The sequence below is a fragment of the Erinaceus europaeus genome, chromosome 3, assembly GCF_950295315.1.
Source record: "Erinaceus europaeus chromosome 3, mEriEur2.1, whole genome shotgun sequence".
NCBI classification, from domain to species: domain Eukaryota; kingdom Metazoa; phylum Chordata; class Mammalia; order Eulipotyphla; family Erinaceidae; genus Erinaceus; species Erinaceus europaeus.
In genome coordinates, this window is record NC_080164.1 from 48181449 (window position 1) to 48198703 (window position 17255).

At 41.3% G+C, this 17255-nt stretch overlaps 1 protein-coding gene across 1 annotated transcript in view; it reads left to right on the forward strand.

Moving 5' to 3' along the window:
* The first annotated feature begins 886 nt into the window (after window positions 1-886).
* PPP3R1 (protein phosphatase 3 regulatory subunit B, alpha) overlaps window positions 887-17255 on the forward strand; it is a 53115-nt gene continuing 36746 nt past the window's right edge. Inside the window, exon 1 of the mRNA XM_060187176.1 lies at window positions 887-1470. Within this exon, the coding sequence (XP_060043159.1) occupies window positions 1468-1470 (3 nt within the window). The 5' untranslated portion in view covers window positions 887-1467. The remainder of the gene's footprint in view (window positions 1471-17255) is intronic.

Genomic DNA, 17255 nt, shown 5'->3' on the forward strand with positions numbered 1-17255 from the left:
ATGCACACACATGCAGACTATTCAGAAACGAAAAGATAAACATCATTAAAAAGGGTGCAAGATGTTGTCATCATAATCTTTCTCACACCTCTTCTGTCAGAGCTCTCTTTAGCCCCACGGCACACAAGTATTCTCCTTATGCTTTTCTGGGCTCCATTTCTCATTGTGGCCTGAATTTTCCCGGAATGGTAATTACTCCCAAATTGGATATAGCTTTACTAAGGGGACAAGTGGATACTCTGTTCAAATGCATGTCTAAAACAAACACAGCGCCACCCCCAGCAAAGGGCAGCCTGGCACAGAGCTGGGTGAGGAAGTGTTTACAGGAGTGGGAAGGAGGCCTTCTAGTCAGTTGTCCTGTCTCTCTCCACGCCTCTGACTGCGGCCAGCTTTGGCTTTCCACCAAGTCTTTGCATCCGGCCGGGACTCTGCCGACTCATTCTCTCAAGCGCGGACTTGAGACCACAGTCTAGATGCACCGTGCAATTTGTAGAGGGTCCGATCTGGTGCCCTGATGCAAAGATTCCTGTGTTCCAGAGTCAAACTGATTGCTTCTGGCCCCACTGAAGTTTCCATTCTGTGCGTATAGGCGTGCGCGGTGTCTGGGTGGCTCTGACATCTTTAGCTTGCTCATCTGCTCCTCTTCCCCTGCCAGACTCCCACTGCGGGACTCAAATCCCCCTTCGCCCGGTGCTCGCTCTCGCACCCTTCGCATTTCCTCCTTCCCCTCCCCACCCAGCCTTCCCCCGCCCGCCTCCAGCCACATGACAGGAAGCGCTCCGCCACGCGACGTCACCGACGTCCGCGCCCCCGCCCCTGTGCTCCCCTCGGCCCCCACCCCGCGCGCACCGCACGCAAGGGACGGCCAGCGGAGGGGGCGAGCGCGGTCCGCACGCTCCGCGCTCCCCAACCAGAGCTCGCCAGAGCGCAGCCGCGGCCGCCGCGGAGCAGGCTCGCGGGTTCCCGGATGTGCGGAGCTAGCGGAAGCCCCGCCCCCGCCGCCGGCTCCCCGCGCGTCCCCGCCCAACGCTCCGCGCGCCGCCGCGCTCCGTTTTTCCCCTCCCTCTCCCGCCCGTCCTCCCCCTTTTTCGTGCCTTGAGGTTGCGGGTCAGCGCGAGCCACTGCAGTGAGTCCGTCACGGCTCCGGCGCGAGCGGGAGGCTGCAGCTCAGCAGCCGCTGGGCCCCTTGGCTTTCTCCCGTCTGCCTCTCTCCTTGGCGCTGTCTCTCCCTCCCGCTCTCTCGGTGTCTCTGAATCTCGACCTTAATTTCTCGTCTCAACCCCCCTCGCCGGCTCCCGTGCGCGCAGCCAGCCGGCCGGCGCGGGCCCCGCGGCGCCGCCTCCCCTCCCCCAGCCCGGACCCCCCTCTCTCGCGGCCGTCCCGAGGGCCGCGGCCGCCGCTTCCTGCGAGAACCAGCGTGAGCGCCGACACTCCTCCGCCCGAGCGAGCCGCCGACCGCCCAGCAAAATGGTGAGACCTTTGCTTCCCTAATGCACCATCCCTCCCCCGCCCGCATGCAGGGGCGGGGGCGAGCCTCGACGCCCCCAGACCGCGGCCCCCTCCCTTGCTGCAAAAAAAAAAAAAAAAAAAGAAAAGAAAAAAAATCGCGCGACCCGGGGCCCCAGCTGTTGCCACGGCGGGTCGCCCAGCTCCCGGGCTGGCGGCGGGGGCGGCGGACCTGGTGCTTGACAGGACGGCGCAGCCCCGGCCCCCCCGCCCCCGGGCCTCTGCGGGGCGCTCCCCACCCCACCCCGGGGACCCGGCTGGGTGCTGCTGCTCGTGTCCCGCGGCACTTCTCTCTGGACCCTCCTCCACGTGGACCCCCTCCCCCCACGTTGAAGTTGGCGGGGGGGATTCCGAAACCCTCTGGGAATAATATGTGGCAGCTCGTTCTTTATGTAAGACCCACTTTCTCTGCAGCGCTGCTCTTTCTCCCACTCACGCTCCATTTTTCAAGCGCCGGGGACTTGGCAGCAATCCTGCCACCTTACTTCCCCCTCGCCTGCTAGTTTTTCTGTCGCTGCTGTTTGTTTGCAGCCTCACGGTGTCTCTCGTTGCTGCTGCTGCTGCTCCTGCTGCTGCTCTGGGTGCGGGCGAACCGGAAAGGTGCACATTCACGGTCCAGCTCGTTTCTGATCGAGATACTTGATGCTTTTGTGTCAAGAGATTTCGTGGTGTTTTTTTCTTTTTTTTTTCTTTTGCTACTTTTCGCGAGTCTCCAATGGTGGTGGTGGTGGTGGTGGTGGTGGTGGTTTTTTGAGTCATGGCGATTTAAATTTGTCTTGCCTTACCCTCGCAGTAATCCCTAGGTAGGATTCACTGCTGTAGTGTTTCAGACCAACGCTAGGGGTGTGTCTCCCGCCACTGACTCTGCAGCCAAGAAATCAACGAGGCTCTTTTAGCCTGTTACCTTACCGGTTCTCTGGCTCCGCTCAGCCAGTGTCATTTCCTCTTTGTAATCCAGAATTGTATACATAGCAGAAAAGGCGCCTAGTGCTCCTTCAGAGGGCCAGCTATTCGGAGGATATGCGACTTGGTTGCCGACTGTTTTTTTTTTTCCTTAAAAGTCTTGTAGTTTAGGCTGACTTTGAGTTTTTTTTTCTTTGCACCTTTTTAATTGTGTGTTACTTGGTGTATAGGATTTAAGCATTTCAAAATGTGGTGGGTTAGTAAAGACATTCTGTTGATTGCCACTGAATATGGCGTAATTGCGAAAGAAGACAGTGAAATTAAGATATTTAAGTAAGCATTTATTTAATACACAGGGCCAGTGATTAAACGCACTCAGTGTACTTAAAGTCAAAATTATGGGCATTATAGTTAACTGTTTCGTCACTTGGTTACGTAGTTTTTGATTTGAAAACTTGGATCTGCTTCAAGAAAATTTTGTATTCAAAGTCTTAAAATTTAGGCTTTTCATATTATGGCAAAAACAAAACAAAAACCAAACAAACAGAGCCCTTCGTAGGTTTTTGGAGTTATGAGTTGTATGTTAGCACTTTTATACAACTTCTTTATATGTGCATTTTACTTAAAGGTTAGGATCTTGAAAGTCTTGGTCCACTGCAGTGAATAATTTTTACAGAAGGTGTATTTGAAGAGAAATAAGCTAGACTTTGGTTTGTATATTAATATAACAAATAATTTTCTCCCCTTTGGTCCCTCCCCCCCCCCAATCCATTTTTCAAACAGGCTAAATTTGGGCAACTCTCTTTTTGGCTCTTAACTTCATCTTCTTAATACTGAGTATTCCTTAATCTTCAAAACTATTTTAAGGTTTACCTTATTGTTTTCAGGCCATTATTCCTCTTTTTCTAGTTTTTTTTTTCTTTCTTCTTCAGTATTTTCTGGTTCGTTTTTGGTTTTTCTCTTTATCTTTTTTTTATTTAAATAATTTATTTCTTCTTTATCTTCTTAGTACCATTTCAGGACCTGTACAATTCATTGGGACAGTGCCTTCCCAACTTTCAGATTTTATTTTTTTTTGGTTTGATGTATGTAACACTGGTTTGAAAGTATCAAGATCATATCTATAGCTCAGCTCTGATTGTGGGCTAATAGTAAATAAATAGAACTTTAGAGAGGGGTCTTTTTTTTTTTAATTAAGATTTATTTGTGGGGGTGAAAGAAGAAACAGATAAAAACAGAACCAGATCATATCTGTGGTACATGTATTGCTGGGGAATGAACTCAAGACCTCATTTGCAAGTCCACAGCTTACACCACTGCACAGCTCTCAGGCTGCTAGTTTTGAAAAAAATTCACTCTTTTAGAAAAATCTTATTGTAACTCTTAGTATTAGTAGCATGAGAATACTTATATTTTTGTCAACCTATTTTAATTTGAGTAGTATTAATAAATTTGAGGGGAAAGTAGAACTTTTATTAGATTATATTGACCCTATCAAGAATCTCTTAACATATATTAATTTTAGCTGCTGCCTTTACTAAAAACTCTACGGGAGTACCGGATCCCTAGGAATTTCCCCTAACACCTTGGTACTAAGTTGTCTGTAGTAAAATGTTTATTTAGTACAATAAATTGGTGCTTTCAGTCTTTTGTTAGGTAGATATATATAGTTTTAGAGAGTCTAAAAGATAGATTATTTTAAATAATTGAATAGGAAGGAGAGAAAGAGAATGGACAAGAGTATGGCTTAGCTGTGGCATAAAGTGGTGCTGGGGATTAATGCTTCAGCCTTTGCATCCTCAAGCTAGCAAGTTGGTACTCTGACAGACTGAGCTGTCAGTCTCCCTGGCTCCAACCTCTGAGTAATATTTGAAAGAATACTTTTTTAAGGGACATTTTTAGGGATCTTTTTCTTTTCGTGTATAGTTTTTACTATGTACCTAGTATAATTTAAAAACATGGCCAGGGACTGGCAAGATAACTCACCTGGCTGGTGTGCCTGCTTTGTCATGCATATGGATCAGTTTCAGTCCCAGCCCCACCAAAGTGGAGGAAACTTCAGTGCTGTGGTGGGTGTCCTCTCTCTCTCTGTCCTGTCTGAAATCGCCAGCTTGGAGCAGTGATGAGAGGAGAAAAGGGGAAAAAAAAAAAAAAAAATATATATATATATATATATATATATATGACTAAATTTTGGAGTGTTTTTTGTTGGAGTAGATCATAAGATGTTTGGATATAGTGCATAAATAAATAGTTTAAAATTTGTTTCTTAGGACAGTCTTTTGTGACTCAAAACTTTTAATTAACGTTATCTCTATGATCTGTAAATGGAACATGAATTTATTTGTTGTTGGCTTTGATAACTGCTCTTAAATGTACAAGATATTCTAGTTCAGATTCTATAACAAAAGGTACTTAGAAACAAAAACAACAAGCTCTCTATCTTATATCCAGCATAGTTAAAATTTACAAAAGTTAGAAGGGAAATATTTTTCTTTTTCCTCCTCCAGGGTTATTGCTGGGCTTCGGTGCCTGCACCATGAATCCACCGCTCCTGGAGGCCATTTTTTTTCCCCCTTTTGTTGCCCTTGTAGCTTCATTGTAGCTTCGTTGTGGTTATTATTATTGCCCTTGTTGACGCAATTCGTTGTTGGATAGGACAGAGAGAAATGGAGAGAGGAGGGGAAGACAGAGAAGGGGAGAGAAAGATAGACACCTGCAGACCTGCTTCACCGCCTGTGAAGCGACTCCCCTGCAGGTGGGGAGCCGGGGGCTCGAACCGGGATCCTTTCGCCGGTCCCTGCGCTTTGCGCCACATGCGCTTAACCCACTGCGCCACCGCCCGACCCCCGGGAAATATTTTTCTATCATGTTTCATAGTAGATGAGAAAATTGACGAAGTTTAGAGTACAAGTTTAAAGGAGCTAAAAGTCAGTAATGAGAGATACAGATTATGTGTGGAAGGATCAGGCATCTGCCATATGTGTGTAGTAAAATGAGCAGATATACAAGGGAGTTTAAGAAAGTCATTTTGGGCCAAGAGGATTAAGACTGGACTCAGAGTCTGGACAGGCAGCAGGGATTCATTCATATCAACAAATAACTTAGATTTTGTCTGCTGTTCACTGGTTACAATGCTGTATTGTAGAGGATGTTGAAATGATTGAGACAGTTTCCATCTTTTAAGGAGAGAATATAAAGAAATATATTTATAGGTGTGGAAAATGTTAGCATGTGACATTTAATGTGAGTAATATACTCCAAGTCTGATAGGAATTATGACAGAGCTTGATCAATTTCTGCTTGGATTTAAGGTGACTGAGCTAGGCCTAAAAAGATTATTAGGATTGAGGATGAGACTTGAAGGCAGCTAGGAAAAAGCTTTTTAGCTACCAATAGTTGAGATAGAAAGAGACAACATGTTGTTGTATTTAGAGCATGGATATTAAAATGTTGTTTTTGGACCAGCAGTGTCAGCATCATCTGGGAATTTATTAGGTTCCACCCTGGATCACCTGAATCCAAAACTCTGGGGCTAAGCAGTCTACATCTTGTCTTTGTTTTCAATTCTTCCAGGTAGTTCTGATTTATGTTAACTTTGGGGAGCCACTGGAAAATAGCACAGACTGCATTTGACTTTTCATCGAGCATCTGTTGATATGCCTACCACTGACTGTACAAATACATAGCATGATTGTAATTTTCAAGGAGTTTAATCAGATGAGGTAAAAAGACAGTTATTATGAAGTGTGATGTATGGAGTTAACAAACTAAATAAACACCATCATGTCTGGGTGGCCAGGCATTGAGTGTAAACTGTTTTTTATAACTTTTATTTTTAGAAGGCAAGAAAATGAAAGATAATTCAAGTTTTAGAATAATTTATTTGGAGTTCAAGGAACAAATGAGCCAGGAGAAGAGGAAACAGTTGAAGTTTCAAAGGGAAAAGATGAAATTAATACTTTTAAGTCATCATGGAATAACAGGGAATATGAATTTCTGGGCAGGAAGAGAAATTTTTGTCATCCATTAACTTAAGAGGGAAGGAGAGAAAGATGAAAGTTATTCGAGAGGTCATATGAGTTAAGGCTGCAGAGTCATGTGTTAAGTTGCATTTGGCCTTAACTGACCTTAATTTGGTTCCATTGGGAATCATTGCTTAATCTGAACATAAGGTGTTGAGTGGTTTGAAAGGAACTAGAAATTGTAGTGAGAAAAACAATGCTTTATGATGTTATGGGTATAAAGTTACAAGGATTTGGAAGTGAATAGGGATGGAGACATTTTTAAAATAATGATAAAAAAAAAAAAAAACAGAAAAAGAAAAACAGTAATGGAGTTGAAAGGAGTTGGAAACTGACCCAGTTGGAAGAGAATCAAAAAAGAGGACCCAGCCTGATGACAGAGCAAAAAAAGAAAAAGAAAAAAAAAATCTCAATACTATTAGTAAATGTAGGGAATTAGGGCTGGATGAAAGAAAGTAAATGTGATTTTTAGACAGTGCGTTTGATGTGCTTGGAACATTCCATTATGGTAGTCTAACAAGAAACTTGATAATGTATTTGGAATAGAAAGGGTGTTATAAGGATGAAAATTATCAAGGGACCAGTAGTCATTAGAAGACTTGATAATCTTAAAAACAGCAACCTCAGTTAAGTCTTAGGTGATGAGAATTGCAAGGGAATGTAAACTGAGAATGCAGAGACCTTGTCTTTTTATTGCTAGATCCCAAATATGTGGTATATGGTATTAATAGTAAGTGGTGTTTGAAAAAGGATTATTTGAATAAGAAAGTGGAATAAAGGAATGAGTGCTCATGAAACAGTGGAGGCAGTGTGTACTGTCACTGCCTTTTAGGATACATTAGGGGTAGAAGAGAAGCAAGGGAGCTTTAAGAGAGGTGGTTAATGGAATGAGTTCTACAAGTGGTAGAAAGAAAAGGAATACAAGAGACATCAAAAGAAAAGGGGACAAACCAGGGTGTGGAGAATAAACCACGGCAACAGATACATTTTAATAATGGAGTTTATGTGAGGTGGTCTAAATCATCTTACTAACGAGATAGTTTAAGGTAAGGTGGATTGCTAAGGTTGAGATTGAGGGTGAGATCCACCCCAATAGGGAAAGATAGAAACAGACTAGGGGTATGGATTAACCTGCCAACACCCATGTCCAGTGGAGAAGCAATTACAAGGGACCTACCTGGTGGCTGAGCACCAGGTTAAGTGCACATATTACAGAGTGCAAAGACCGCAGTCCACAGCTGCGGGGCAAAGCTTTTCGAGTGGTGAAACAGTGCTGCAGGTGTCTCTGTCTCTTTCCAATAGATAAATAAAGGCAACTAATAACATTTTTAAAAATAAAAAAGAGAAGCAATTAGAAGCCAGAATTCCTACCTTCTGCACCCCAAAAATTATTTTGGTCCATACTTCCAGTGGGGGAGACATGCTAGGGGGAAGATGACCAGAGGGCTCTGAACTCCATCGGGACTCTTGAGAGAGAAGAAGAAAAGGGGAGGGACATTTGGATGTGGTAATAGGTGTATGTTTGACTTAGGAAGAGATGATAGGACCATGGAGAAAACAAAGGGGGGCAAGTATATACAAATAAAGACAGATAGTTGGAGAAATAATAACCCAAATCTGTAACACTAAGAAAACTGCTGTAGCTTACATTAAAAGGAATTAAGGATTTAAAACTCTGATAGTGGGAATAGTGTGAAGTATTATTAAATCACTAATAAAATTTAAATAATAAAAAACAAAGCAATTATAGAAGAAAAAGAGAATGAGGAGTATAGGAGATGATTATAATTTTGATATAGGAAATTTAAAAGGTAATTAACATGGTATTAAGTAAATATTAAATAGTAGGTGGACTCAAAAGTAAACAATAGTGGATTGTTGAGTTAGGAAGTGAAACGTATAAGTTTTATATAGTTGTCAATCTCTGCTTTAGCAACTTCTGGTCAATTTACATAGGTTTGAAATTAAATTTACTTTCTAAGTAAAGGGAACATCTAGTTGTAGACTGATAGTCTTTGTTTTTTGTCATCACTGGAGCTCCACTACTCTATTAACTTTTTCAGAGACAGAGGAAGCTGTGTCATAGTAGCAAAACTTCCCCCAGTGCTGTAATAGTTGGTGGTGGTAGTGGTGGGGAGGTAAGCAGATGTGCTAACAGGGAGCCTGTCTTGCAAGTCCTAGATTGATATTCTTAATTTTTCCCCCTAAGTTCTGAAAGCATTGCTAGTACATTAAAAAAGAAAGAAAGAAAAGTAAAATCATGCAAAAAGAGGTAAGTCAACTAGGTCACCCGTCTCTATTAATAACTTAAAATTTTTTAATTTATTTAAAATTTAAATTCTTCAAAATTTCTTTAAATTTTAAAATTCTTCCAAAACAGAGTTTTTGTGTACTTACTTTTTAAAACCTGTGCCAGTGTATGAATTTTTTTAAAAAAAGATTTATTTTATATAAAGTTGGAAGTTTCACAGGAGTGAGATTTATTAGTCTGTTCTGTCTCTTTCTGATTTAATGTGAGTTTTGTGGGCCTGGGTATCAGGACTGTCATGCTTTTCACTCTTACATACTTCTGCTGCCAGTAAAGTCCTCTAGATATCACAGGAATTCAAGAAATACTTGTTGAATAGGGAATTGAGAGAATGCATGAATTCTTGACTCAGTCTCAGAGTTTGATTATTTCCTATATACATCTGAGTAAATCTTTCAGATCATTCTTTTCCTCCTTAGGTTTTTAGGTCTGTTTACTAGGTAGTTAAGTGGTAAATCAGGATAGCTTTAAGATGCCTCAGACTCCACACAACAGAAGTCATTTTCATTATTATCTTCATATCCTTTTTTTTTTCTTTTTTTAAATTTTCCTTAATTGAAACAAGACCTATTCATTCCAATCTAGGAATTTGGGATGATTTTTTTCCCTCCCTTTTACTACTTTCAAAGTTTTAAGCAGGATTTAGTTAATACTAAAAGAACGTAATATAGGAACATAACTTGATGTGAGGATGGATGTATAGTATTATTTCACCGCTTGTAGGTGGGGACTGGGGGTTTAAACCTGGATACTTAACACATTGTAAATGTGCACTGACTACGTGTGCTGCCACTTCCACTCCAGTGTTTTGCTCTTTTTGCCTCTGGTTTTCTGTACATTCTGTTTTCCCTATTCCCACTAGTTTTTCTTTGGAAAAGAAAATAGGTCACTCACTTAAAAGTCAAAACTAGATATGAAGCATTTAAACTCTGTTGCAAGACCATCTTCCTGATTATTTCTTCTAATTACGCGTATGCTGCAACCAAGGTCAAATTATTTGATTTTCAAATGCCTCATCCTTTTTCACGTCCCTTTTGTGTACCTTACTATCTACAGTGAATTTTCTTCCTATATGGCAAATAGCACTATCCTATTCCAGTGACATTCTGAAGTTTTTCCCAACTCATCCAGGCAATGCATGACCATTTAAATTTCATGTATCAATAGTACACTCATATTTCATTGTAAATACTTGTAAAGTATTAAAATTTCCTTTTTTACTTATGAAAATTTAAGTTAGTTTTACAAATGAAAGTTAACATTGATAGGTGATACTCAGGCAAGTACATTGTAAAACCTTCCTCTAGGCTATCCCCCATCTTTTTAAAGTCAGCTCCATTGTATCTCTATAGAATATAAATGAAGTGGCAAGTAGGTAATAAGTGCTGGCTAGCCTAGTTACTTGAGAATCCAGCAGAGGGGCTACTGAGTAATTATATTCATTTGTTAACGCCAAGAATGTCATTGAAAGTCTCATGAATAGACAGAGATCACAAGTGGAATAGGCATAGTGAAGAAGTGACTGGAAAGAAAACTGCTATTGTGGTCCAGAAGGTGGCATAGTGGATAAAAGCATTGGACTCAAGCATGAGGTCCTGAGTTCAATACTCGGCAGCACATGTACCAGAGTGATGTCTTGGTCTCCTGTTTTTCTCATTAATAAGTGAATAAAATCTTTAAAAAAAGAAAAAAAAAGAAAACTGCTGTTGATTCTAAAGTAAGAGAATTTCTTCTACTTCAAGATTCTTAACTTGCCTGAGTATCACATACCAGTGTTAACTTTCATTCATAAATGCTAAGTTAAATTTTTAGAAATAAAAACAGAAATTCAAAATTTATAACTATTTTTATTTAAGGTAATTTATTTTACTTATTTTAGTCTTCAGATTCTAGAACAGGTGATAAAATGAGATTGCGGGAGTCGGGTGGTAGCGCAGTGGGCTAAGCACAGGTGGTGCAAAGTGCAAGGACAGGCATAAGGATCCCGGTTTGAGCCCCCAGCTCCCCATCTGCAGGGGTAGTCGCTTCACAGGTGGTGAAGCAGATCTGCAGGTGTCTTTCTCTCCCCCTCTCTGTCTTCCCCTCCTCTCTTCATTTCTCTGTCCTATCCAACAACGACGACATTAATAACTACAACAGTAAAACAACAAGGACAACAAAAGGGAATAAATAAATATTTTTAAAAAAAACCTTAAAAATGAGATTGCAACTACAAATATATGATTTCTTAGTTTAGCAATTTTTTCCTTTTTTCTTTATTCGTGATTTACAAAATTACAAAATAACAGGTAATATTCCACACCATTCCCACCACCAGAATTCTGTATCCCCATTGCCTCCATTGGAAACTGCAGTGGTTCTCTCAAGGTCACAGATATGAGTTGAGTATTGTTCCTGTAAATATATATATATGAGAAAGTAGGGGCATAGGGGGAAAAAAGGGAATATATATATATTCCCTTTTTTTCCCCCTATGCCCCTACTTTCTCATCCTTTTAAGTACAAACCTACACCTATTACTACTTCCAAATGTCTTCCCTTTATTCCTCTTCTCTCTCTGGGTGCATATGGAATTGCGGGTCAGAGCCCTCTAGTGATCTTCCCCTAACATTCTCCCCTTCTGAGGGTATAGACCAAAATTCTTTTTTTTTCTTTTTATTTCTTTACTGGGGAATTAATGTTTTACATTCAACAGTAAATACAATAGTTTGTACATGCATAACATTCCCCAGTTTCCCATTTAACAATACAACCCCCACTATGTCATTTATCATCCTTCAGGGACCTGTATTCTCCCCACCCACCCACTCCCACCCCAGAGTCTTTTACTTTGGTGCGATATGCCAATTCCATTTCAGGTTCTACTTGTGTTTTCTTTTCTGATCTTGTTTTTCAACTTCTGCCTGAGAGTGAGATCATCCCATATTCATCCTTCTGTTTCTGACTTATTTCACATAACATGAATTTTTCAAGGTCCATCCAAGATCGGCTGAAAACAGTGAAGTCACCATTTTTTACAGCTGAGTAGTATTCCATTGTGTATGTATATATACCACAACTTGCTCAGCCACTCATCTGTTGTTGGACACCTGGGTTGCTTCCAGGTTTTGTAGACCAAAATTCTTTTTGGGGTGCAGAAGGTAGGAATTCTGGCTTCTGTAATAGCTTCTCTTGAGGACATGAGCATTTATAGAACAACCTATACCCGCAGCCTGTTTCTCTCGTTCCCTAGTGGAGTAGAGCTCTGAAGAGGTGTCGTTCTGGGACACATTGGTGAAGTTGTCTGCCCATGGAGTTCAGGATGCAATCATAGTAGCATCTTCAACTTGATGTCTGAAAGGCTTATTAAGTTATGAAGCAGGACAAAATGTTTAATAAATAGAAACCAGAAAGTAGGAATAGAGCAGGTGAGAATAGGGATTTTAGGTGGTAAGAAGCTAGGAAATCTATTTTAGGTAGTTCCTATGGACTCATGACATAGTGATTTTAGTTTAGCAAACGTTTATGTTGGCGTAACAGGTGCAAAGATGAATAGAAATAAAGGCCCCTGAGATTTCACAGTGCAGATTGTCATAACAGCTTCAGTAGAACTATTGTATGGTGATAAGATTTCTGATGCTCACCTTGCTTGCCAGTTTACACTTAACCTGTAGCAGCTATTTGTACATTTTATTCATATAGTTCCATTACTCATCTGAGTTTAATGCTATGCAACCATTTAATTGCTAAAAAGTAACTGAGCATTTTGTTGATCGGCTGTCAATGAATTTGATAATATGAGGCACACTGTCGTATAGTAAAGCAAGCTATGGAATTGGAAAACCTTTGTTGGAGTACCCTTATTTTTTTAAATCTATGTCTGTAAATGTATAACACTGCCTAGTTAAGAGTTCAGGGATGGGGAAGAGGTGGCTCACCTGGTGGAGCTAATGTTTTACCACATGTGAGGACATGGGTTCAAGACCATGGCTACCAGATAGGAACACTATGCATGATGCCAAGGGACCTCCCTGGGTGGTACAGTGGTGCTGTGGTGTCTCTCTGGTCCTCCCTCTCTTGTCTGAAATTAAAAGGAGTAAAAGGCAGTCTCCTAGAAGCACTGGAATCATACATGTTGCGGGGGTGGTTTGTTTTATTTGGGTTTTGTCTGTTTTGCAACCAGGGCTGTTGCTGGGTCTCAGTGCTTACACAACTCCCATACCAATTGGCTTTTTTTTTTTTTTCCTTTTTTTTTTTTTACGTAAAGGATGACCAAGATAGGCAAACTGGGGAGTCAGGTGGTAGCGCAGCGGGTTAAGTGCAGGTGGTGCAAAGCACAAGGACCAGCGTAAGGATCCTTGTTTGAGCCCTCAGCTCCCCACCTGCAGGGGGTTCGCTTCACAGGCGATGAAGCAGGTCTGCAGGTGCCTATCTTTCTCTCCCCCTTTCTGTCTTCCCCTCCTCTCTCCATTTCTGTCTTGTCCAACAATGACGACATCAACAAAAACAACAATAGTAACTACAGTGATAAAACAAGGACAACAAAAGGGAATAAATAAATAAATAAATAAAATTTTTTAAAAAGATAGGAAAACTGTAGCACTGCTTTACCATTTGTAAAACTCTATCCCCCTGCAAGTGAGATAATGTGTATGTACTCTACCAGGTGAGGCAGCACCACTCAACTCCTATCTTAACACAAAAAGGGGATAGTGTTCATGTGATTACTGAGTTAGAAAATTACTTAAAATGCTTGACAAATTGCAAAAACAGTCTCTCTGTCTCTCTGTCCATGCCTCCCCCCACCATAGCCAGACTCAGAGCCTCACACATGTAAGGCACATAAAAGAGCCTTTAAAAAAATTTATATATATATATATATATATATTTTTTTTTTTTTTAATTTTTCTTAATATTTATTTTCCCTTTTTTATTGTTGTTGGATAGGACAGGGAAATGGAGAGAGGAGGGGAAGATGGGGGAGAAAAAGATAGGCACCTGCAGACTGGCTTCACTGCCTGTGAAGCGAATCCCCTGCAGGTGGAGAGCCCGGGGCTCTAACCAGAATCCTTATACCGGTCCTTGTGCTTTGCGCCACCTGCGCTTAACCCACTGCGCTACATACACCCAGACTCCCCCCCCAAAAAAAATTTTTTTTATATTTTATTTTCCTTTTTGTTGCCCTTGTTTTTTTTTTATTATTGTTGTAAAAATATTTATATAGAGGGAGAGACCACAACACTGCTGAGCTGTGGTTTATGGTGATGCTGGGGATTGAACCTGGGACTTTGGAGCCTCAGGCTTTGAAAGTCTTACATTACTTTTATATGATCTCCCGTAAGATCCATTTTAAAGGATTATAGACATTTCAGGAGAAGACCTCCACAATTTCAAACACTTAACAACTATTGAGAAGAATGACAAACGGGGCTGGGCAGTAGCGCAGTGGGTTTAAGTGCACATGGAGGGAAACACAAGGACCAGTTTAAGGATCCTGGTTCCAGCCCTGGCTCCCCACCTGCAGGGGGGGGGTCACTTCTCACTCAGTGAAGCAGGTCTGCAGGTGTCTTATATGTCTCACCTCCTCCTGTCTTCCTCTCCTCTCTTGATTTCTCTCTGTCCTATCCAACGATAAAAATAATAACAATAGCATTGATAAACAACAAGGGCAACAAAAGGGAAAAGATGGCCTCCAGGAGTAGTAGATTCGTAGTGCAGGCACTGAGCCCCAGCAGTAATATCCCTGGAAGCAAAAAACCAAAAAGACACTTTCTCAACTATTTCTTTTTATAAGGAAGGAATTTTTTTCTTGAAAGCCTAATAGCAGGGTTCTTCCCTGTCACTGGAGCTTTGCCACTCTGGTCTGATTTTTTTTTTTTTTAACTTATTTTTTATTTAAGAAAGGATTAATTAACAAAACCATAGGGTAGGAGGGGTACAACTCCACACAATTCCCACCACCCAATCTCCATATCCCATCCCCTCCCCTGATAGCTATCTCATTCTCTATCCCTCTGGGAGCATGGACCCAGGGTCCTTGTGGGTTGCAGAAGGTGGAAGGTCTGGCTTCTGTAATTGCTTCCCCGCTGAACATGGACGTTGACTGGTCAGGTCCATACTCCCAGTCTGCTTCTCTCTTTCCCTAGTAGGGTGGGTCTCTGGGGAAGCAGAGCTCCAGGACACATTGGTGGGGTCTTCAGTCCAGGGAAGCCTGGCCAGCATCCTGATGGCATCTGGAACCTGGTGGCTGAAAAGAGAGTTAACATACAAAGCCAAACAAGTTGTTGAGCAATCATGGACCCAAAGGTTGAAATAGTGGAGAGGAAGTGTTGGAGGGGGTACTCACTGCAAACGCTAGTGTACTTCTGCTTTCAGGTATATATTTTGCAGTGGTTTATGGATATGTGTGAACATATGCTCTCTCTCACAGAAACTGCTCTATATCTAGGTTTTGGGACTTTTTTAGAAAGTGAACCACCTGAGATGGAATTAGAGAATACTATGAAAGGAAAGGTCTCACCCGAGTAATGAAGCTGAAGGGTGGTCATTCCACACGTGAAGTCTCTGGACACAGTCTGAACTGAAGCATGTTGAGATGGCAATCGTTGTGTTGGTTAGGTTGCGATCAGCAGATGCAATATTATTTGATATGGATTGGGAGAGGCATGTGGGAAAGTGGGCCCTAAGGTTCCAGGACTGGGGGAAATATAGGCTCTAAGTGGAGATGTGAGGTTCCTGCTGTCTTAGGGTTCAAAAAGACAATGGATAGTTAATCATGACATTATTTGGTAATTGGGTTAACTTTGAAAAGTCCTTTTGTTAGGGTTTGCTGTATAGTACCCAGTATCTTGTATATATAGCTGTGCCATTGGTTGCTTCTGATCTACTTGGTCTAGGCTTTTAAGAGAGTCCGCATATCAAATATACAGCCTATATATTAAAAAGACTCAGTCTGTGTTTTAAAAACTTTGAGACATACAGTTAATTTCCCCCCCCTCATTATTAATTAACTGGTGATTTATATGACTAGACTTTACTAGGAGTGTACATAATCTGGTCTGATTTTTTTAGATAAAGAGAAAATTAAAGATACCTTAGCTTCCTATAGTTGTCACCAGGCTTAAACCTGGGTCGTGTGTGTGATAATAATGCAGGTACCTTTTCAAGTAATCTATCTTGCCATTCCACATGTTCTTTCCTTAGATCCCATTGTATTTTCCATGTTTCTTGCACCAGTAAACTTATTTCAATTTTTTAAATTCTTGTAAACTGTCCTAAAACTTATCTCCCATCACCAGAAACTAGAACTTACAGTTATTAAAAAAAAAAAAAGCCTCGATATTTTATCTGACACTCTTATCAAAGGTCACAGATTACTGGTGAGAAGGTCACAGATTATTGCTTGCAGTGAGAACTATATCTGATTTAGATATTACACCTCTTCCCTCACTGATCTGTAATTCTCATTCTATGTTGTCAGCTTCTTCACAAAAAGTATTTTCTCCATGTTGCTGATCATAACCAAAATTCTGCTTTCTTTCAAAGGCTGCTATTTTGCTTACATCCTTTTAAAGATTAATTAAGTTAAGGATGAGTAGGAGATGTGATGTGTTAGGCTAGGGTCAGAAAACTTTTGGTAAAAGGCCAAGTAGTAAAATCTTCAAGGCTTTCTGTGTCATACAGTTTTTTTGCAGCTATTCAAAACTGCCATTGTAGCTTGAGAAAGTTATAGATAATACATAAGCAAGTAAGCATGATAGTTCTCCAGTAAAATTTAATTTACAAGCACAGGTGGTGAATTTTTTCCGCAATTTTTAAAGTGATTTAATAGTGATTAACACGATTGTGAGATAATAGGCATATAATTCCATACAGTTCCCACCACCAGAGTCCTGTGTCCATCTCCTCCATTGGAAATTTTCCTATTCTTTATCCCTCTGGGAATATGGACCAAACTTCTTCATGAGTTGCAGAATGTGGAAGGTCTGGCCTCCGTAATTGCACCTCCACTGAATATGGACGTTGACAGGTCGATCCGTACCCCCAGCCTGTTTCTGTCTTTCCCTAGTGGGGTGGGGATTGAGGTGCTAATCTGAATTTGTGGAGCTCCAGTTTGCTAAACCAAATTATTGGGCTAGCCCTCTGTTCAGCTGTGGTGCTATTCTGAAAGCTGAAATTCCCAGAGGAGTCAAGAATAAAAACTGAGGGAGTCGGGCTGTAGCGTAGCGGGTTAAGCGCAGGTGGCGCAAAGCACAAGGACCGGCATAAGGATCCCGGTTTGAACCCCGGCTCCCCACCTGCAGGGGAGTCGCTTCACAGGTGGTGAAGCAGGTCTGCAGGTGTCTATCTTTCTCTCCTCCTCTCTGTCTTCCCCTCCTTTCTCCATTTCTCTCTGTCCTATCCAACAATGACAACAACAATAATAACTACAACAATAAAACAAGGGCAACAAAAGGGAATAAATAAAATAAATATTAAAAAAAAAAAGAATAAAAACTGATAAAAAGTCAATGCAATTTGAGATTTATAGAAGT